We start from the raw sequence: 23413 nt of genomic DNA, 5'->3' as shown, positions 1-23413 counted from the left end.
TTGTTAGTCTTGTCTGAAAACCAAAGTCTCAAGTGTTTGATACCTTTTTAATACACCCACTGTAAACAAATTGCATGCTAAAATGGTACAATGCATACATTCTTTGTGAACTTCAAAACCATACATACAATAACTGCATACCATGCATCGTCTGTGTAACCCAATTAAAGGTGCGGAAGGCTGAATTTCATTGTTTTTAAAATAGGTTTCCTGTACTCCTTTTAATGTTCATATCACAAGACCTAATTGTCAGGGGGCGTTTTTGCAAATAGCACAAAAGCAATACATTAGTTCCTTCTTTGTCACTCACAATTTCTAATGTAGGTGCTACTAGTCCTATGATTGCATTAAACTTGTGGTGTGTGTTGTTTCCTCATGTTAAGTGTGCACTAGTTCGTTGTAAGAAAAAAGGCCAAGCCCATTAATCAGTCTCTTCAATCAATCAATAATCCTTTATTCAGTACTTAAAAAACACCATAAAAGTTCATATTTACACGATTAAAATGGCACCATAACAAATACAGTTCATAAACATCACATGCCCACTGCAGAATAAAATAAGAAAGCACGAAATTCAGTCAGCACAGCCCTCTTATGTTCCTCTGCCTTAAAGCAACCTTAATAAAATTCAAAACACAAATTAGCGAGAGGGGGTCATTAGCCCTTTGCAAGAATAGTAGGGCAACCTTAGCTTGTCAAAACTTGGCCTGTTTTAAAATACCTACTAAACATCTATGCCTAGGTAATACATAAAATGGACATAATAATACAAAATGAAGGGTGTCCTGCAAAGACCGATTGTCGCAGCCGCAGGCACCCTTCTGCTCAACAGTTAAAGTAAAACCTGGCGGGTCAGCCAGTAGGTGGTGTAAAAGGTTGAGCCTAAAACGGGTGAATAAAAATGTATCCTGTGCGTTAGGCATAAGAGCGAGATAAGGTTCCTTGCCCTCCCCTGTTTGGGCCAGACTATGCGTGCAGACTGTGGGCTTGCCTCCTTCCAGTGCTGCCCTGCGTGAGGCTACCTCCTCCAGGAATATTCGCTTAACTCGGGATTTGTCTTGGGGGACGATTTCCACTGGGTTTGTGAAGAGATCCTCACAGCCAATTCTTTCAAAGGATTTTTTTACGTACAGTAGCCATGGGATTCTCATTCCCTTGTCCTTACCCAGACAGTCTCTAATAATTTGCCTACATAGGTCGCTTTAGAGCAACATACTGAGCTATACAAATTCGTAATTTGCTCTGGTGACCACCTCCCCAGCCTCCGCCCGTAGTTCATTATGGCCCCAGTCGAGGCCACTAATGTGGAACATCGCTCTACAATTAATGTTTTGAAATTTAACAATCCATCAAATAACAGGCCAAGATAAGTAAAGGTTTGTACCTGTCCTATTTTGTGTGAACCTATCTTTTAGAAGAACTTCTTACATGGTTTAGTACCAGACAACATAACAAAGGACTTCGAAAGATTGGCCGATAGATCTAGGGTGTCCATAAACCTAACAAACCCGTCTATCAGACACTGAAGTCCCTTTGGGTTGTGGGCTAGCAGTACCGCGTCATCCACGTACAACAGCACCGGAAGGGGTCGACTACCTACTTTTGGGGAATCCACCTTTAGTTTGCTTAATCAGTCTCTTAAAAATCTATGAACATGCTTGAAAGTTGAACTTAAAAAGCCTCAAGTTTTCTGATATGTGCGTAGGGATAAAGATTGTGTGCAGTGTTTTTTGTCCCGTTCCCATTATTTGTAATTACATTTTGAGATCATAGCAATCTACTGGTCACTTTTATTGATCCTGCTGGTGCTTTTAGGTATTTGAAATCTGTGCCCTCACTTGCTTATTCGCCTGGCACAACATTCGAGAACACACTGTGGCAATCTATAAAATGAAACAAGCATTTACAATGCAACGGTTTCGCCTTTGCAAAAGTTTAAGCTATTGGCATTGTAAATGACAAACTTTTTATGTATGTGTTGGTTTTGAAAACAGATAAATACAAGCATTTGCAATGCAATAGGTCTCGACGTTGGGACCTTATACGGTTTTAGTTATACAGTATATTGTGCGGCCTGGAACTTTCAGGGTGCCGAGCCGCTGATAAGCAAGTGGTGTCCTGCGATTTTGGGCAAATCACTTAAAATAAAAGCAGTGATCTCGGAGGGGTGGTGGGGGCGGGATGAAGGGGTAGGGAGAGACAGCACAGGGTGAGCAGGAAACAAGACATAATGTTGAAAATGAAAGCGGTGAAGGGGTGGGAAGAGACGGCACACAATGTGACTGGAACAGCATTTAAGCTTATAAATGACTCCATCTGGCAACACTTAAAAAACGACATCAAACATGCGGTGAAGGGCGTGCAGTAACAGCTGCTGTCTCGGGAGGTTGAGTCTTAGCGTCAGCTCAACATTCTGTGATTTTGGGCAAATCACTCAAAATACAATCAGTTATCTCCGAGGGGTGGTGGTGGCGGGTTGAAGGGGTAGGGAGACACGGCACAGGGCGAGCAGGCTGCCATTAGCAGGAAACTAGGCACAATGGTGAAAATGAAAGTGGTGTTCTGTGATTTTGGGCAAATCACAATAAATACAAGCAGTGATCTTGGATGGGTGGTGGATGCGGGGTGAAGGGATAGAGAGCAATGGCACAGGGTGAGCAGGAACCAAGACGTGATAGTGAAAATAAAAGCGGTGAAGAGGGTGGGGAGAGATGGCACGCAATATGACTGGAACAGCACTTGAGCTTATAAATGACTCCATCTGTCAACATTTAAAAAAACAGCAACGAAACGGCATCAAACATGCTGTGAAGGGCATACGGTCAGAGCTGCAGACTCGGGAGTTCAAGTCTCTGCATCAGCTCAACATCCTGTGATTTTGGGTAAAATCGTAAATCACTTAAAATACAAGCAGCCATCTCGGAGAGGTGGTGGGGGCAGGGTGAAGGGGTAGGGAGAGACGGCACAGGCTGGGCAGGCTGCCACGAGCAGGAAACAAGATGCAATGTTGAAAATGAAAGCAGTGTCCTGTGATTTTGGGCAAATCACTTTAAATTCAAGCCGCGATCTGGGAGGGGTGGTGGGGACGGGGTATAAGAAGAGATGGCACATGGTGAGCAGGCTCTGCCATAAGCAGGAAACAAGACGCTATGGTGAAAATAAAAATGGGCACGTTGATAGAAGGTGCACAGCCTCTAAAGTAAAACAATAATTAAACCAGAGATGCAAATACTGACCGAAAAATGAAGCACAGTGTCCGTGAAGTGTGCGCTGTTTTGATGCACAAGCTGAGGCATACAAGAAACAAAATTGTGCGCACAATGGAACTTAGAGAACTTGTGACTCGGCTCCGCCATAATTTCATTTTACAACTTTCAGTCCAGTCAGCATTCCTCGGTGTGTGTGTGGGGTGGGGGTAGGCAGCGCTGAGCGCTTGGAAGTTGGAAGTTCTCGGGTATTAAATAGACAAGTACGCAAATCTTTCATCAAGCCTGAGAAAATGTGAGGAGAGGTAGGCAAACACAACCAAGGGAGCCCGAGAGCGGGGGAGGAGAGCGAGCAGGCCAGCAAACAGCAGTGGAAGTGCGGCCACTGGGAATCCGGTCCATGCTGTGTGAAGAGCTGTTCATAGTTCCTGAGCAGAAAGTGAAACAAGCGTTCACGTGTGAAAAGAAAAAAAAGTTCCAAACCAGAAAGTAAAACAAGAAGTGAGTAAACGTGTAAAGTACATGGCCTGGAGGAAGCTGGCTGGGGAGGGGGAGGAGAAATCTGAGTGAACAGATGGCCGTGAAGCAGGGGGCGGGGCGGGGCAGGACTGTCGAGTCATGGCCTGCGGCCGTGAAAAAGTGATGTGATTAATTAGGGGAGGAGAACTTTGCAGAGGCCGGCCGAGCGCACGCTGGGAAAGCCTGTGGGAGGGCAGCTGATGCCTTTGATGTGGGGAGGGAAATGCGCGTGCTTGTGTGGTCACGTGGTCACGTGACTGACTCTGACTCACATGCACTCGAAGAAAACGCCACGGAGAAAAGCGGTGGTTTGACTATCCGATGGAGCACATGAATTCTCCCCCATTTCCCATTGCTTCGCAATGGAAAAGGACGAGACCTAAAAAGGACCTAGGTAACACAAAACTTTGAAGGCAAATATCCATTGTCAAAGACAACGCGCCCTACCAATTACCCGGAATGAAGGACACCAATAAGATCCTCCAACACAATGTATCCAGATAAGCAGTACATGACTAGTGTAAGCCACCAATAAGTTTATGGTTAAATAGGTTATACCCACATGCACATCTTTCATCATTCTTATGACTCCTTTGACTCAGAAAGCAAAAAAATAGATAAAATAAAAATAAAAACCAAAACACATGCACCTCCCAAATCGTTGCACCATCTTGCAGTTTCTATTAAGTTGACACGAAGTGGTCAATTAAAGAAGTGCACAAGAACAGGATTATACAACTCTGGAGGCGTATCAGTAACACCAAGGCTCAGGTACTGTACTCACTCAATTACAGCAGTTTCAATTTGATATCTCACCTCATCAAGCATCCACAAAAAGGGCTGCTAGCCCATAACCCGGTGCAAACCTAAGGCAACTGACCAACTTTTCAAAATCTACAGACACTTTAAGGAAAGGAACAATCCTTAAAATAACCTTACAGTAGGTCTGTGGGACTCTGATTTGTAGACAGATATACTTTAATATTATACAAAAACACCTGCTTGCAAAACATTTTGCACTTATCTTCTCCAGTTCTATTAACACACACATACCATTTTCAAAACTTGCGTACCGTCTGAGTGTTCCAGAGACCAGGTTTGATACAAAGCATTATAGGAGGTTGGATCCCAACTACAGCCTTGCACCTCAGGAATTTTCTCACTTAACTGGCAGGAGAAAAAACGAAACTAACCATGGCCGTACTATGACAAAAAATAATTTGCATTCCATCCCAAACATCAGGAAAAGGCTGATCAAAACTATTTCACTGCAACGCCTGCGAAAAGGCACAAGCAATGTGCAATAATTGCTGCTCGTGTATGACACTGGATTGAAACAGATTTTTCTGGAACAGGGCACTTCAGATCACATACGATCGCTGCCATCGAATTACAACACACAACTGAGACAGGGAACGTACAAGGAATTACAACCTGTCCAACAACAGGTAAACGAATGCAAAACACTTTATCTTACCCAACTTGCGCAGAATCCTCTTGCACTCATCCCTGCTCAGATCCAGGAGTGTTGGCCATACCACGGGCATCTTCCTGCATTCAGGTCACAGAACTGCTTCCTCCCTGCAGAAGCAAGTTACAGGGTATGAAGGGATGGACTTCTCCCAACTAGTGATCGCCAGTTGAGCTTCAAACGTGATGGTTTCCACGAGTGATGTACAAGTGGCCTGTATTTTGCTTATTCGGTGTTAACCTTGAATATGCCAGCTCAAACCTATGCACTGATACCCCATTTGCATGACTCGCTCGCCGCTGGCATCAAACATATGTAGAAGGCGACGCAGCGGAAGAGTACAGAAATGGGAGGCGGGGAATGCAAAAAACAAGAGGCCAGAAAGCACCGCAGGGAAGGGGCGGTGCAGGGGCTGTGGGGGGAGAGCAGTGAAGAGGCTAAGAAAGAAGGGGGATGGAGGAGCAGCGAAGAACTAATGTGAAGGAAGAAGTACTTAGAGTGAGAGCAGTGCAGTGCGGCAGGGATAATATAATAAAAACAATGTTTATGGGCAGTGGAAATACTTCAAGAGCATCGGGATGACTGTGAGAAGCAATGGGGATATTGGACTGGATACTGCAGTAGATCGGAAGAAGAGTTGTTGTGAGGAAACTGAGGCAATTTATTATGCAGGATTATCATTGGGAGGACAGTAGGCAGACGTCTGTCACTAGGTTGGCTCTGAGGAAGGTCATATATTCCGTCGGCAGGACTGTCAGAGAATGTTGAAGGTAACCCGTAATCGAGCAGGTCTGACTGACATTGGACTACGGAGCTCTCTGGTGACTAGGAGAAGGGGGCGCCATGGCTCAGTGACAGGGGTAGCTTTACCATCTATGGACACATAGACATAAAGCAGCTGCCTGTGAGAAGGAAAGGGCGCTGCCCTGCCAACTTGATCCTCCTCCCATTCCCCGAGGAGCCGTACCCACCTTCCCTGGGAGCATCGGTGAACCAGTGGCTTGCAGACCCACACAACAACAGGGGTAGCCTTCTTAACTGCGGTTCTAAAGATGGTGAAGATGGCGCGGGCACCAGTGCGCGTGCGTGTAGCCATGGCATGCCGGGAGTTGGAGTTTTTAACAAAGACAATTGGCTTCTACCGGTGACATAAGCAAAGGACTTCTGAGAAGAGATGTAAACAATTATAATTAGACATTTCATTATGGTAAATGTTTGAAGCGGCTTACAAAAAACACACACAAGTGAAATGAGGATCACACGTCTGGTAATGTTTCGTGGTCATCTTTTTCAATATGAACACATTAAAAATAAAAATAAAATCATATTATATCGATAAGTACAACTATTTACGGGGGGAAGTTTATTCCCGCATTGTTGTCTGGATGCTTACTTGTGAATACTGGAACACATTTTTAAAACATTTCTATTTAAATTCAGATATGAAACACTAGTGTTCGTTCTGTGTATCGTTCTAATGTTACTACTCAGAAAAATGGATGCATACTCTACAGGCAAGCACGAAAGCCGGAGATTTCGACCAAGGACATATAAAAAGGGGAACACTGCTAAATCTTATAGAGTTTTGCCGCAAATTATATGGGCAATAAAAACAGATAGGGAGTGAACCAGAGCAACCCAATCGTCAAAAGTAACGTGGCACGAGAGTGACCTTTCGGATGTGCAAATAGAAATAAGTCTGAGCGCTCCCTATCTTTTCCCCGAGCTCAGCGAGCGACGTAACATCTGTATCAGCTGTTCCAGCAACAGCCACAGACATTCTTTGATAAGAAAACTAGAACACTAACTTGTTTTCTTGACGACAATCCAAAGTAAAGCAGCCGTAGACGGCATGTTGCAGGAAGATAAACTGAGTAGTTCATAGCATTCCCTTTAGTACAGACTGTACAAAACAATTCAGGTCCCGGGCCGCGCTGTGATTGGCTGACGTCACGGGGGTTTCCCGGCCGGCAGCCAATCACAGCGCGGCCCAGGAATGACGTCATGGGGGTGTCCCGGGCCGGCAGCCAATCGCAGCGCGGCCCGGGACAAAGGGGCGGGGCTTAAAAAAAGCACCAGAAACGCCCCCGAATCGCGTTTTCGTGAGAAAGCGCGATTGACAGCCTCTGTCTCCCAATGGCTAGTCTCCATTTATGGAGCTAGCCAATTGGAAACAGAGGCTGTCCTAACCTCACTATTAAAAACAATAGATTTCGATCTGGGAGGGGCTTCGCCCCTCGCCAGGTTTCGAAACCTAAAAAAGGGGTGTTGTCAGTTGACACATGGTAAGAAACCATCCCATGAGTAAGTGCTTGCTTAATGATCTTCCGTCCAGCTAGACAGTATATTCATGCTTTTCCAGCTGATCTAGAGTTGATGGAATGTATCCTTTCGACCTCCCCCTACAACTTCGTACCCGGCAACCTTATTGTTTGGGAGGATCATCTCCACAATTATTATGCTCAAGTCCTGGATAACTTGTAATCTTCAAACTGATCATAACTCCTATGAACAATGCATGCTGAAGGCTCGATCTGCTGTTCTCACCAGTTCAAACACCAAGAGCCAGCTACTGTCCGGCTTTGCCAGGTCATCCTCGCATTCCCTTCACAGTGCTATAAGAATTCCCATTCAAGGTTACCAAACTGCCTTTTTTGGACAAGAAATCGTAACCTATCCTGGTTATCGACATGGTTCACTGATCTCACCCCTTCCTCCACTGATGATCTGTTAATCATCCTTGGTCATCTCTACCAAATACCAATGATACTCTCATTTTGTGGTGAGGTAGCCTTGGCACTGCAGTAAATAGTTCTCTTAGGAGCTCCTACTACTGAAGCGAAAGGTCAGAGCCCTCAAAAGGTACTGATATAACTGAGCATACTGTAGATACAGCCCCACCATTTTCAACGGTACAATAGCCCTCCTCTTTTCTCACATTATTCAAATATTCAATTATTCTACAGTACTCTTTCAGAAGTATTTAGCAAGGATCATAGTTATTCCTAACACACCAGAAGTGCAGCATCACAAAAGATGTGTAAAGACCTGACTCCTTTCTTTAGCTGCTTCTTTAGTTGTAAGAACGCTGTGAATCGGGCCAATGTTGGCCAGTATGCTGCTACCTTGATTTTGACTAGTTTCAAAGATTGCCACCTCAATAAAACACCAATAAACCAAATGGGCTGCCACTCACCTTAATCTTTACATTGGTAAGCATCAAAAGTGACAATTTTGGAATCTTGCTGTATGTCACAAGATAGTTGGTGCATCCCTAATGGTCTGGCGAGGTCAATCAAAATATAAACATGCTTTGTGAACCCACTTCCCCCAAAAAACGATAGCACCTGCCAAACAATAGATCCATCTTAGGCTTGCAATCTAATGCACAGATCTGAGCTGGTATTGACTTCTCTTTCATTCTACCTGAAAACAAATGCACTCCTTATTGTCATCCTGCCAGGTTTTAGGCCTCACTGGGGCATCATTAGAATGGCCATGATAAATATCAGGGGAGAAATGTTGTTTGCCAGGGATCATGGCCAAGATGTGCCTTAAGACTTCTTGATCAGTTGTCGACATTTGACACAGCTGACCATAATATTTTAATCTTACACATCCGTCTCGGAGCCTTCTACAAGTGTTTCAATGATCCAGTCTGTCTTCTTACACTGTTCCCATTCGGCACAGTTACAATCTGTTTTTTTCAAACAAGTGGCTGATGGTGAGCCTCAAGCATCCTCACTCTCACCATTCATCTTCAGCAGCTCATTACTATCCCCAGCAGTCTGATCGTTATTTATTTAAACAAGACACAGATTTGATTCAGACTCCGAATAAATCCGGAAGTATATGTCCCATCAATCAATGCCTCTCTTGTGCACAATAATGGAGGAAGTTGTACATCTACCATATCTTCATTATCCACACACAAACTTCTTTTGGTCTTAAAGAATTGTTAAAGCCTCGCAGAAATTTTGTCAAAGTCCTACCTTTGAAAGGTTTCACACCGTTGAGGGTTGCCTTCTTCTGCTTTAAAGTCCTGCCTTGTAGATTCAGTCTTAAATTTGATATATTCCATATTAGTTTGTGTTATGTTAGTTTCCTGAGCTCACAGTTACCACAAGGGTGTCCTGACACTGACAGTGCTGAGTAGGATTGAGTAAAGAACATCAGTTAGAGTTGAAAAATGTAGGTTTTAAGAGCTTTCCTGAAACAGAGTATTTTATTCCTGATAGCTCAAAACGAAATTGTTAACCAAGATGTTGATAATTCTGTGAAGGAGAAGCATCTAGCTGAATGGGTCTCTTCTCACTGAATATAATGTACTGTTGTTAAAAATATTACACCAGTGTTAGAAGGTGGTTCTGACCCTATGGGACGCCCAGATTTTTTGCTTTTTGAGCACCTAATTGTTGAGCTTTTACTGTGGGGAAGCCTCATAATCTGGGACTCACCCACAGTGAACTCAGGATGTAAGAGACTGCATGGGGATTTTACTGGTGTTCCCTTCGCTTGTCCAGGCCACTGCGCAGCAGTTGGAGTGAGGGACACCGGGCTGGTTACATGCCGACACGTGTGTACATGCGTGTGCACACGTATAAGGGCTGCGCAGGGGAGATTCCTAGTGTGCGCAGTATAGGAGCAGCTACAGAGTGATTGATATAGCAGGAGTTATGCAGACTTGGGTGGTGACATGGAATAGGCTTTATACACTGGAAATAAACATGCCAGGGAAAGTCAGTGCGTTTTACTGTGTTTTTCACTTCATTATTCCCTTATGGGGATGTGGAGCCAATGGGCTAAAGTAACTTCCGTAAGGCCTACCGATTCCAGACACGCACTAAAGTCCACTGTAGCGGATGTGAAAAGAAGTATTCTGCAGAGTCTCAAGTCATATTTGTACTGCTTTTGGGTCATCCAGAAATGTCATATATCTCTGAGTCACTGGCTGGGGTCTGGCCCTGGCAGGTTAGATTAATGACCTTTATTCCCAGAGCGAAGATCTTCCCTCCAAGGAGAGAAGATGGGTGGAGCTACAGACTAATCCATCAGGAGCTGTTGCTGGGTGCCAGGCACCAAGCTGAACCAAGGTGAAGGCAGCACTAGGGGAAGGGGATCATGTGGCCTGAGACACTAGACAACGCCATTTTGAATAAACCCAGAGGCTGGACAAGAAGGAGGGAGCAGGGGTAGGGAAGTGATGTGTCGCTGTGTGATCGGGCAAACAGAGACTTCCTGCCAGCCCCCTCCCCAAATTCTTATAAGACCTTGCGCAGGAAGAGAAGCTCTCTCTGGGGTGTGGTCTGCTGAGGCGGAAGGTGCTGGAGCCTGGCAATGGGCAGTTGGAAGGAGGTACCCCCTGACTGCCCCCCAGGGTCCTAACAGCGCCAGAAGAAGATCCAAGGACCGGTGCGCAGAAGCAGGGGCCTCTGCGCAGGGATAAGGGAGGCCCAGGAGGAGAGCCAGGTGAAAGGCTGGTGCAGGGAGCCAGTGAAGACCGCTCCCTGCAGATTTCACCCTCTTGGAGACCCGGAGGATGCCACCAGGAGCAAGAAGACACGAAAATGGGACAGATCGGACCCCCAGGGGCTGAGATATAGCCCCCGAAAGGTAGTCGACCTTTGACCCCTAAGAAGACCAACAACGAAGCGCGTTGGGCTCCGCCGCCGGTCTCAGAGATGCCCCCGGGTGGGTCAGGTCCTGGGGGCTGCCCCCAAGGAGAAGTAAAGACTGGGAGCGCCGTCGCGCTCCCCCCTGGCCCCCAGTGAAGACTGAGGCGGGAGAGTGCCGTCACGCCCCCCCCCGCGAGGAGGGAAGCCAGGGAGCGCCGTGGTGCTCCCCGTGAAAATGCCCCCGCGTGGTGCCAGGAGCCCACCTTGGCCCCCGACGCAAATGGTGATGGGGGCGCGCCGTCACGCAACCCCGTCCAGGGGAGGAGGGGCCCGGGTCCCCATCTCTGGGCCCCGTAGTGGCAGAGGAAGGAAGCAGGAAGATGTCTTGCGTCTGCCCGCCGGAGCGGGCAGACCAGAAAACGAATGCCTGCTCCCGCGGCAGCGTGCAAAGGTGCTAGCCAGTCGGGGAGCCGCTGGGGGTGGGGTCCCAGAGCGGCTCTCCAAACATGAGGCCAGGCAGGGTCCCCGGGTGGGATCGGGGCACCCCCTAGAGGAATAGTGACACTGGGGGCCCGGGTGGGACCGGCCCCCTGAAACTCCGCAGAGCCGTGACACTTACCTGGAGGTCTGGGTGGAACCGGGCCCCCCACCGAGGCCCCAGAAGAGGCACAAAGCGCCAGTCCCAGGATCGTGGTTCTCCCCGGTACATCGGGAGAGCCGCTGCTATGATATTCATACAGGAGCCTGACGCACCCCATAATGCCTGGCAAGGCATGTGGAAAGGATTGCTTTGATGCTTTCTGGCCCCCCAGAGGAGGGGGGTTACCTCAATTTAGAAAAGGTGCTGGGGGAGCTGCTGGAGAAGCGTAGCCTCCCCCCCACCTCCAGCACGAAGGGAAGTCCCCTCAAGGCTCAGCCAAGATTGCATCACCTCCTAGGCTGGAACTTTTTTTCTACAGCTGGGGATGTCTTGAGAAGGCCATCCTCTGGGGATGAAATGGTGTAATTGCATTGAAATGCATTTACCAATGATTATTTCTTTTAGAGAGACTGAATTTCACGTGTTTAATGTGAAGTACATGTAAAGTGATGTCATAAGCAAAGTGGGGTTATGTTGTCAGACATTCCTGCTAGAGTGTCTGGCTGTATATGCGTGATCCTGTGATCATCTGTGATGCCTTTAGGGACTGTAATTGCCATGCATTTTTAATGATATCCAAATGTTATGAGTACTATCATTCTAAAGTGGTGCTTAAACATGTATTCTTGCTGCTGCTGTTAGGTGAGGAACAACCCAGACTGTTATCCCTTAAGATGTAGAGGTGCATACTTTATGGTCAGTAGGAGATGCTCAGTCAGGGTTATGTGTCACCAAGGCAAGTGTACCCATTTTTTTTAATGCTGGTTGAGGTAATGGGGTGGGTGGCCACTGGGATGGTGTCAGTGCGCAGGGCCCACGCCCCAGGTTATGATCAACTAACTGCATTGGGGGCAAAATGATGTGCATACATTTGAGTGGTGGTACTAGATCCCACCCACCTGAGGGAGGGGTGGAGATGTCATGCAATGTCACAAAGTAATTCCAACAGCTTATGTATATTTGTAAATTGGTGCATAGTATTGAGGAGTGTGTGTGTTTAATAAATGTACTCTTACTTTTATAAAGCAAAGTACAGACTGGACAATCATTTATTGAGTGTTATTCTTGCGCACCTGCAAATGGAGATTACTAGCCCACACCACCTCCCTTGAAGAAGCCTCAGACTGCTCTGCAACGCTACCCTTTGAGAGTCAGGCGCTACAATTGGGTGTTTGGTTCCCAGTGAAGGACAAATGTAGTCATGTTATTTGTGCAGGCCTCACAGATGCTGCCTCGTTTTCCAACAACCAGTATATAATTAATATTTTTTTTAATGATACCATGCAATGTATATCAGTTTACTTCTAGGAGAAATCATACAATTAATTTTAACAAAAGTGCATCATGTTTTTAATCGTGTTATTCTGAAATTCGATTTAACGTTTTTTTTGTTATCCTGTCCTCACATGAAGGCTGCAGTATCTGCTTTCAGCATCAGGGACGAGTTGGCGAAACTGAGGTTTGAGGGAGAATTAACCTCTGGCGTGGGAGAGGTTGAACAGCTAAAGGTAATTGTCACCTGCTAAATTAATGAGATTGTTTATATTTTAACTTTGGAGTTTGTGTTAAGTATAAATACTAGATCAGTCCTAGTTAGTCTCTGTTGGGTTAACAAGGCATGAGGCTCAGACCCTTTCCTAGAACTTGCATGGATGGTTCAGAATAACCATTTGCCCCCCCTGTAATTTTGTAGGTAAGACTTGAGAAAGAAAAGAAACTAACAGGAGACTTGAGTCAAGCTGCTACCAAATTGCAAAAGCTTTTGAAAGATACCCAGGAACAACTGGCTAAGGAAAGAGAAAATGTAAAGAAACTGCGAGGTCTTCTTCAAGAAACAGTCTGCTAGTTATTTATTTTTCCTTCCCCACTAACTACGGTACACGTCATCATTCTTTTTGTATTGCATGCATCTAACAAAATTTCGAAGGTCGGACCCTAAAACTAAGAAACGAAAAAATAAGGAATTTCTTTAAAATTAAACTAAAGAACAAAGTAATTGGAAATTAATGATTCTCTTTCTTTGCTCATTTATTTTTTGCAGAAGATAAACCCCTATAGTGACTATTTGCTGACCAGTTCCAAACAGTAAATACATGATTGGAACTGAGGCATTGTTCTTATTTTTAATCCAATTATGACCTTTCTATTGATTTTGGTTTCCGGTGATCTTTGACCTCCGCTAGACCAATACATGTTTTTTAGACTCTGAAGTAACACGGCCTCTGTGACTGCTCATTTTAGTCGTATGTTTATGTGTGTTCATAAGCAGAGCATCGAATCCATCCAAATCAACACCTGATGTTAGAAGGACAGGGCCCGATTCACAGAACTAACTTAAGACTAAATCCTAAACTTACTACCATTTTGGTATTCACAGAAGGCACTTACTCATTTTGGTATTCACAGAAGTCACTTACTCATGAGTAAGTGCCTTCTGCGAGTACCAAAATGAGTAAGTTACTCAAAATGAGTAAGTTACTAATTTTGGTATTCACAGAAGGCACTTAATCATCAATGAGTAAGTGCCTTCTGTGAAAATCAAAATGGTAGTAAGTTTAGAATTTTGTCTTAAATTAGTTCTTTAAATCGGGCCCACAATTTCTAAAGCATTGCTAAATTTAAAAAAAAATACTTTTAGAGGTCAAATATTATCGGAAAGTGGTGGGGGAATCAACAATCCAGACTTATCAACTATTTTGTAAACTAAAATAAGCCGTGAAAACATTTTGTAGTCATCTTGAACTAAAACGCTTAATCAGTGACTTGTATTGCTGATATCAATGTGTTCTTAATACTGACCTCCTTGCAAGAATTAATACAGTGCTTTCAAGTTACTATATGCTGTGCAAAGAAGGACTTCTGAAAAGAACAAACAGAACATTTAATTTTTGCTGGGTTGCCACAATTGACTGATCTCAGCTTATTCGCGTATTTCATCACAACAGTGGTTCAGACTGAGAATAATACGAAGTGCACAATATATTGCAGTAATAACCTATGATTGATTCATGTATATGGCTGCACAGACGCACTCTCCCCTTATGTATTCTCAGGGTTACATGCAGTAATTACCAAGTGGTTGCGGCACAAACTAAAATATAACTGTTTGGCATGCAGTGTGTGTGCACTAATAGCATAACAGAAGTGGTTTCAGGGAGTTCGTTTTCCTTGGTCCTGATGAAAAGCCTGTGATGATGTGTGGCTTGAAACATGTTGACCATTTAGAAGGCACCATTAATAACAATGGGGTTACCCAGTTTGTGTACAGAACCTGGGGAATACTGCAGTAAATGAACAATGGTTCTGCTACCTATCTCTCACGGAATATACTAATGATCAAATCAGATTTGATCATTAATATATTCCGTGAGAGATGTGTAGAAGAACCATTGTTCGTTTACTGCATTTAGAAAGGCAGGCACATTAAAGCCTTCCCTTTCATTTCCCCCTTGTTTTTAACTATACCTACTAGAGTGCAGAATAAATAGTGGTTCACCTACTGCGCAGGTATTTTTTATCTCGTCTCCATAAAACCTTTCCACTCCTATTGCTTTCCATCTCCTTTACCATCTGGATACACCCAAAGTGCTCCTGTATATTTCATAGGTCGTAGCGCGCCTCATTCCGCAGCGGAACAGGATGGACACGATGATGAAGCATGCCACCAAAGTGTAACCCTGGTGGGTGTGGGTTTTAATAGAAAACCTATAGTTTTCTTTCCTGTTGGAGGGTTAGTCCTTTTGAAACGATTGGTCTCTCTGTTTTTCATTTGCACAAATAATTTACACATTGCCTGACTGCTCTGTGCCAAGCTGCTAGGGGGTTGAGCACAGGTCAATTTGAGGTTTTCTTGTGCCTTACCCTGACTAGGATTCCAGCTGCTGCTTGACCAGGGCTTCAACCCGGTCATCCAGTAACCCAATTTCGAACATCCACTATACATTATAAGGATATCGAAAGACATTCAAGAGTTCCTTTTTTTAAGGTCACAAAATGTGGAGGTGACCTGCAAATCATTTAAATGTTTGGTATGTGGTGCTGTAGTCCTTATTATGCATGTTTCTCCTCTTGCTTTCTCCCAGCCCTCTGCTAAAATGTGGTTGCATGCATTTCTCATGAGTCGCAGATATGTGGAATACAAGTCGAATTTGACTGTAAAAGTAAACCTACCAAAGCACCACTTGTAATTTGCTGCAAACCATGTAAATGGTTTTCATGTGATGTGCTGTGTAAGCCGTGTTTGAGATTAAGAACATGGAGATCAATGTCTCTTCTCCAGTGTAGGTGTTTATTGACAGTTTCTGCAGAGTAACACATTTCTCCTTCAGGTTACTTCTGAGCGTCTGGCAAAATAAAGAAGTAGGGTGTTCAAGTCCATTCGTGGCATTGCAATACAAATATAATACCATTCTGGTGTCTCAGACAAAAAAAAGAATTTTCGGTGAAAGCTAAAATAAAGGGAGCTGGAAAGCTCTGACTTTTAACGGTGTGAGTGGCGTTTGCAAATTAAGTTTCTGCTCGGCAAGCTGCCTTTTACATTGTCCCTTTGACGTCACAGTTAGTGTGATACATTATTACCACAGTATAGCGGTGCCATTTAATTATTATGGATAATTAACAAGGCTACGTTTTGACTTCAATAATCATGGTAGAAACAAGTGAAAACGGGGATTGCAGAATTCCATGTTACATTGTTTATTTCTTTTTGCATGATATGTATGGTTTTTCTTTTCCAAAGGATTTAATTAATGGCTACTGTTTGTGGCCGTGTTAACGGCTCGGGATATGCAATTATGTGAATACTGTTGTCCTAACCTTTGTTTGGCATTTGTCATATCAAATTGGGATGAAACCTGGCCTGATTGTGGCACTGAGCACGTTATCTGACATACAAAGTGATCTAAATACATTTCTTTTCTAGGGGAGCAGTGAAGAACCAAAGGATGGAACATCTGTCTGATTCGTTTACGAGCCCACTATCAATTTACCATATTGCCTTACACATTCCTGAAATATATGCTCGATTGACTGTAGATAAAAGTAATAAAAGCTATTAGTGAGCCAGAATATTTGTTACAAAATAAAACACTTCAAGCATGAATTTTTTTAATGTTTTTTAAAAGACATTCCAGTAGGAAAGATCTGACTGTGTCAGTAAGCCAAAACCAAAACTCTACCCTATGTATTAACTAAATACATAAATGTATGAAAAGGGATGAACATGTACTTTTGTACATTAATCTGTGCAATTGTTTCTTTTTTGTTTATTTTGGAGCGAAAGGAAACCTGATTGTAAGGTACACAGCTGCAAGCAATTAAGATGAGCATCTTCATTTTTTGGATATCTAATGCCAATAAAGCCTGATTGCAGCCAAGAATGGTGTCTTATTTAATTTATTGAATTAATGGACGAAAATGCAGTGATGATGTGAAAAACATGAGTGATGGTTGTATAAAAAAAGGACATTCTGTATCGTTCTTCATAAATGGGAAAAGTAAAGTGAGAGCCCGAGGAAAAGAAACCTCATTGGCTCATGCGCTCTGATTAGAGGGCAATTCCTTGAAGTTGCCACTCCCCACGAGTACAGTGGGGTTCTCTTTCCCCATCTCCCAGTTTGCCAACCCACTGTCAGGTTCGTCATTATGGATGTCTTCTACTTTCTAAACTGCTATCCCTTCTTCTTGCACTGGCTACACATCGCTGAGACAAGCAGTAGGGCGGCCGTCTTCCGCAGCTACTTGGGATATCTGCTAAAGAGCACATGTTAAGAAAGTATCGGCCATCTTGTTAATCACAGGGATCAGGTCAGACCAAACGGTCAGTATAGGTGGGCAGTGACAGGCCCGGTTCATGAAGTCTGCAGGGTCCGTGGAACAGCAAAGAATCCTGAGGATTGGGTATATATCAGTTGAAGTCGCAGGGTCTGTGGAGCAGCAAGGAATCCTGAGGATTGGGTATATATCAGTTGAAGTCGCAGGGTCTGTGGAGCAGCAAGGAATCCTGAGGATTGGGTATATATCAGTTGAAATCGCAGGGTCTGTGGAGCAGCAAGGAATCCTGAGGGTTGGGTATATATCAGTTGAAATCACAGGGTCTGTGGAGCAGCAAGGAATCCTGAGGATTGGGTATATATCAGTTGAAATCGCAGGGTCTGTGGAGCAGCAAGGAATCCTGAGGGTTGGGTATATATCAGTTGAAGTCGCAGGGTCTGTGGAGCAGCAAGGAATCCTGAGGATTGGGTATATATCAGTTGAAATCGCAGGGTCTGTGGAGCAGCAAGGAATCCTGAGGGTTGGGTATATATCAGTTGAAGTCGCAGGGTCTGTGGAGCAGCAAGGAATCCTGAGGGTTGGGTATATATCAGTTGAAGTCGCAGGGTCTGTGGAGCAGCAAGGAATCCTGAGGATTGGGTATATATCAGTTGAAGGCCCGGATGAGAGACTTATAATAAATACATCTGTGCCGGTGGTTAAGTGAAACTAAGCAGATAAGCTTGCTGCAATGTTTCCAGGTTTTGGTAGGTATCTACTGGCTGCCCAAATCACTTCCCCCCCACTCCCCACTGTCACTAAGCCCCATATCAACAGGCGGTATTTCCTTGTCTGTCAAATAATATAATTGTGCCACCCTTCCTCTCGTGTTAGTGGTTAGATGCATTTGAGTCAAATGTGGGTAATCCTTAGGCTCACATGGGAGGTTCGGCCACTGTGTAGAGGCAGCCTGCTGCAGCCTATAATATGCAAATAAGTCTTTTTTTTTTTTTGCAGAGTTTTATATAGCGCGAACTAGACCCGAACCGAATCAGGTATCAGAGCGCTTTACATATTTTTCCAGTTACGTTACATTTTCAGTTACTTTCATTTTAGGCACGGGGAGATTAAGTGATTTGCCCAGAATCACAGGAGGTTTTGGCGTCGTTACCTAGACTCAAACCCAGATTCCGAGGTCGAACGCCCTAGCCGTTAGGCCAACTCCTGGGCATTGTCCCTAGCGAGCAACATTTTTCAGGAGAAAATGCATGTGCCTACTTTATATAATTGTCCGACTTTGGTAAGCGCCAGCCTCCACAATGTCAGCTGTACCGATGTGTCCATGATGGGTCCCAGTACTGGGTTATTCAGTAGTGGCGTTTCATGGGAGTATAGGTCTGTAATGCCAGCGAGTTTACTTAGGTTTAAATGCCCAGTGTGTGCAGCTTACTGTTTCATTAAGTCTAGAGACCTAGGGAGTGGCACTGCTAGTGTTGTGCTTAGTTTCCCAATGTTGAGCTGGTCCACCTCAGTAGGCTGGTAAGGGCCCGTACAGTGTTTGCCAACCCAGTAAATAGGCTGGCAAGGGCCCCTTCAGTGTTCGTTAGCCCAGTAAATAGGCTGGTGAGGGCCCCCTCAATTGTTCGTTAACCTCATAAATAGGCTGGTAAGGGCCCCTTCTGTGTCCTTTAACCCAGTAAATAGGCTGAAAAGGGAACCTTCAGTGTTGCTTAACCCACCTTCAGTGTTCATTCACGCAGTAAATAGGCTGGTAAGGCCCCCCTCAGTGTTCTTTAACCTCGTAAATAGGCTGGTAAGGCCCCCTTCAGTGTTCATTAACCCAGTAAATAGGGTGGTAAGGGCCCCTTCAGTGTTCATTAACCACCTAAATAGGCTGTTAAGGGCCCCTACAGTGTTCGTTAACCCAGTAAATAGGCTGGTAAGGCCCCCCACAGTGTTCGATAGCCATGTAAATAAGCTGGTAAGGGCCCCCTCAGTGTTCATTAACCAAGTAAATAGGCTGTTAAGGGCCCCTACAGTGTTCGTTAACCTCGTAAATAGGCTGGTAAGGGCCCCTTCAGTGTTCATTAACCAAGTAAATAGGCTGTTAAGGGCCCCTACAGTGTTCGTTAACCCATAAGTAGGCTGTTAAGGGCCCCTACAGTGTTCGTTAACCCAGTAAATAGGCTGTTAAGTGCCCCTACAGTGTTCGTTAACCCAGTAAATAGGTTGTTAAGGGCCCGTACAGTGTTCGTCACCCCAGTAAATAGGCTGGTAAGGGCCCCTTCAGTGTTTGTTAACCCAGTAAATAGGCTGTTAAGGGCCCCTACAGTGTTCGTTAACCCAGTAAATAGGCTGTTAATGGCCCGTACAGTGTTCGTCACCCCAGTAAATAGGCTGGTAAGGGCCCCTTCAGTGTTCGTTAACCCAGTAAATAGGCTGGTAAGGACCCCCCTCGGTGTTTGTTAACCTCGTAAATAGGCTGGTAAGGGCCCCTTCAGTGTTCGTTAACCAAGTAAATGGGCTGTTAAGGGCCCCTTCAGTGTTCGTTAACCCAGTAAATAGCTTGGTAAGAGCCCCTTCAGCATTTGCTAACCCAGTAAATAGGCTGGTAAGGGCCCTTTCAGGGTTCGTTAACGCAGTAAATAGGCTGGTAAGGGCACCTTCAGCATTCGTTAACCTAGTAAATAGGCTGGTAAGGCCCCCTTCAGTGTTCATTAACCCAGTAAATAGGGTGGTAAGGGCCCCTTCAGTGTTCATTAACCACCTAAATAGGCTGTTAAGGGCCCCTACAGTGTTCGTTAACCCAGTAAATAGGCTGGTAAGGCCCCCCACAGTGTTCGATAGCCATGTAAATAAGCTGGTAAGGGCCCCCTCAGTGTTCATTAACCAAGTAAATAGGCTGTTAAGGGCCCCTACAGTGTTCGTTAACCTCGTAAATAGGCTGGTAAGGGCCCCTTCAGTGTTCATTAACCAAGTAAATAGGCTGTTAAGGGCCCCTACAGTGTTCGTTAACCCATAAGTAGGCTGTTAAGGGCCCCTACAGTGTTCGTTAACCCAGTAAATAGGCTGTTAAGTGCCCCTACAGTGTTCGTTAACCCAGTAAATAGGTTGTTAAGGGCCCGTACAGTGTTCGTCACCCCAGTAAATAGGCTGGTAAGGGCCCCTTCAGTGTTTGTTAACCCAGTAAATAGGCTGTTAAGGGCCCCTACAGTGTTCGTTAACCTCGTAAATAGGCTGGTAAGGGCCCCTTCAGTGTTCGTTAACCCAGTAAATAGGCTGGTAAGGACCCCCCTCGGTGTTTGTTAACCTCGTAAATAGGCTGGTAAGGGCCCCTTCAGTGTTCGTTAACCAAGTAAATGGGCTGTTAAGGGCCCCTTCAGTGTTCGTTAACCCAGTAAATAGCTTGGTAAGAGCCCCTTCAACATTTGCTAACCCAGTAAATAGGCTGGTAAGGGCCCTTTCAGGGTTCGTTAACGCAGTAAATAGGCTGGTAAGGGCACCTTCAGCATTCGTTAACCTAGTAAATAGGCTGGTAAGGGCCCCTTCAGTGTTCGTTAACCCTGTAAATGGTAGGAGAAAGGAGGAGTAACCACAATAAGGATAAAGGAGATGGGAGAAATGGGTTCAAATAGCAGGAAATGATGGGAAATCAGACTGAAGAGGGTGTGAGTATTGTAAGGAGGAGCAAAAACTGGGACATGTAGCATGGCAAGAAGGCAAGAACAATAATGTCGAAATGAGAGTCCGCATTGGAAGGTGATCGGTGAAAACAGAAGAGGGAGCAGAAAGTCAGAACAGGCAAGTCATGTTTCTTGTTTTTTGTTTCACATTTATTCGGGTTTTCATAAACAGAACAATAAGGGGGGGGGTTCTAGGAAACCGGATGCATCATGCAGTACAGAACCATACCTAATTTTGGAAAACAATAGCACATCCAGACCAATAAGTCTGTGGCAGCACAAAAAAATTTTTAATGGACCAACAGTGCTGCAATCCCACAGACCGGGATAACCAGTCACAGGCTGAGTAGCTGGAGATTCAAAGGGATGAGGGGGCAAAGGGGTAGAGGAGGGGTGGTGAAAGCCCTCGAACCCTGTGGGAGGGGGTGAATGGACAGAAGGATAGAGCCAGGGGAGGCGGAGATGAGAGAGGGCAAGCAATGCATCAAAATGGATGTGCAACGAGGGGCTATGAGTGAGAAGGAAACATGAGAAAGAGAGTCTGAGGGCAGGAAGGTAAGATGTTTGCAAATTGTGAATGTTTGAGGGCAACAAGAAGATTTGTAGCCTTAAGAAAGAGAGAAGCAAAATTGGTTGTCGCCTCCCATCGGTTTGCAAATCAAGCCTTATCCTCTGGAGCCATACAAGTTTCCTGGAGCAATGACACCTCCTTCCCATGTCTTCCTAAATAAGTGAGTATCTGCGCCTCTTAGAATTTCCGAGGTCCCTAATAATCTAGTTAATGACTATAACCATATGCGTCAATGAGACAGTGGGTGCGTTATAAGAAAGTGTGCACATTGGTAGCGGCTTTGTACGTGTCTCATTGACCAGGTCCAGTTCAGCTCAATAGGGTAGGAAAGTATCATGACAGTGTGCAAACAACAGAACCCACATCATCCCAGCCTCAACCTCACCCTCACACTCTGACTTCCCCAACCATCAGTGAATTAATCAAGAGTTCCCCAAACAAAATTCAAATGAACTAGCGCATAGCACAGGGAGTACGTGAACCAGGGCCGTCTACCCCCACTCCTTAAATGTGAGTGTTGGTGCATTCGGCGTCAACCGTTAAATAACAGCAACATCCACAATCAGTGAATGTGGGTCCAGGGGTTACATAAAGCAACACTAGTCATCGTAGATCGACAAACACACAGAGTCGTTGGGACCATGTCTTTTTACTCAACGTCACATCCCACTGAGAGGATCGCGGTCTCTCGAAGGCATTTGTTTCAATCCTTAAGGTGAGATTTGACTTGCTGCATCACCTCTTTGAATGAGGTGAAGAATACCATCCGATTGTCTGTGGCAGCACAGTTTCACAGGAAACATGGTGATTGTAGGTCATTGGTCCACATGAGCCTTCTGACCTCCACCAATGCCCAACTGATTCCTCAATCTTTAGATTGAAGTTGGAGTGTATAGCGAAGTCAGCACCCTGATATGTGAGGCAGCTCTTCTGTCTGCGCTGTCTACTATGGTTGAGATTTTCTGGACTTCCTTCAAACGATCATAGTTTGTCGATGCATGTGTTTATATGGCCCAGCCGTGCTGAAAGAGTGTCCAACTTGCCATCGATCTGCTGCGAGGTGTCAAGCATTTGTAGGAGGATCTGCGTGCTATCAGTGTAATCTGTGGGGGGCCCCTTCCTGTTATTCGCGTTCCTCTTACTGTGGTTTGGTGCCACATCAAGTGTCAGGTGAGCCTGAGCTCCTTAGGGCCATGTCACCACATTGCTCAAGATGTAGTAGTGATCATTCTAGCTATCACCTAGAGTATTGATGAAAGTTGGCCACTAGTAAACAACAAGCAACATGCTTCTTGCTTTCATGAATCGAGGTGGCCACTAGTGCAGTGGCTGTCTAGAATAGAAATGTGTTGGATGTGGGAGCCCGGTGCGGGGTACTCCATAGCCTGAAGAAGGATGGAGCAACAAGTTCGCCTGAGCCCCCCAGCATGCCCCACCGGTAGAACCAGAGGTGTCCCGCATCAGTGCTCCATGCGATGCACTCCTCCCAGGTGAGTGATTCTGGCACTGTGGAGGGCTGCCAAACTCACTTAATCAATCTGGACTACCGGTCAAAGTACAATAAAGGCAACTGAGGCAGCATCTCAGCCACTGCGGTGTCAGCAGTCACACACCCAGGGAGGCCAGCAGGCCGCACCAGTCCAGTCACATGCAGGGCAGTGTCACTGGATCTGCAGCCTCAGGACAGCGGGAACAGCCGAACCCCCTTCTACAGTCACAGGCGGACGGTCCTAGGGTGCTCAGTAGTGGGTCGTAGCCCGCAGCTCCAACTAGGCCACTCTGCGATGACTGTCCCATAGGCTCACCACCCTCTGCAACAGTTTGGTTGTGATCTGGCAGTGGATGAATGGAAGAAACTGCTCAAAATCTTCGATACATAGCTGCACCGTAGAGCAATCTTCCTGAATAGTGCATTGCACTTATGACCGAGAATAATAAAGTATTTCCAGGGTGTGGG

At 45.3% G+C, this 23413-nt stretch overlaps 1 protein-coding gene across 6 annotated transcripts in view; it reads left to right on the top strand.

Moving 5' to 3' along the window:
* Positions 1-16826, top strand: part of RRBP1 (ribosome binding protein 1) — a 292620-nt gene extending 275794 nt beyond the window's left edge. For all 6 annotated transcript variants that reach the window (XM_078648944.1, XM_078648942.1, XM_078648940.1 and 3 more), the window contains 2 exons: positions 12864-12959; positions 16373-16826. In XM_078648944.1, coding sequence (XP_078505070.1) covers positions 12864-12959; positions 16373-16411 — 135 coding nt within the window. In that variant the 3' untranslated portion in view covers positions 16412-16826. The remainder of the gene's footprint in view (positions 1-12863; positions 12960-16372) is intronic.
* The last annotated feature ends 6587 nt before the right edge of the window (positions 16827-23413 follow it).

This window comes from Lissotriton helveticus, chromosome 6 (assembly GCF_964261635.1).
Source record: "Lissotriton helveticus chromosome 6, aLisHel1.1, whole genome shotgun sequence".
NCBI classification, from domain to species: domain Eukaryota; kingdom Metazoa; phylum Chordata; class Amphibia; order Caudata; family Salamandridae; genus Lissotriton; species Lissotriton helveticus.
The sequence above is the reverse complement of the archived record's forward strand: the minus strand, read 5'-3'. Positions and strand labels throughout refer to the sequence as shown.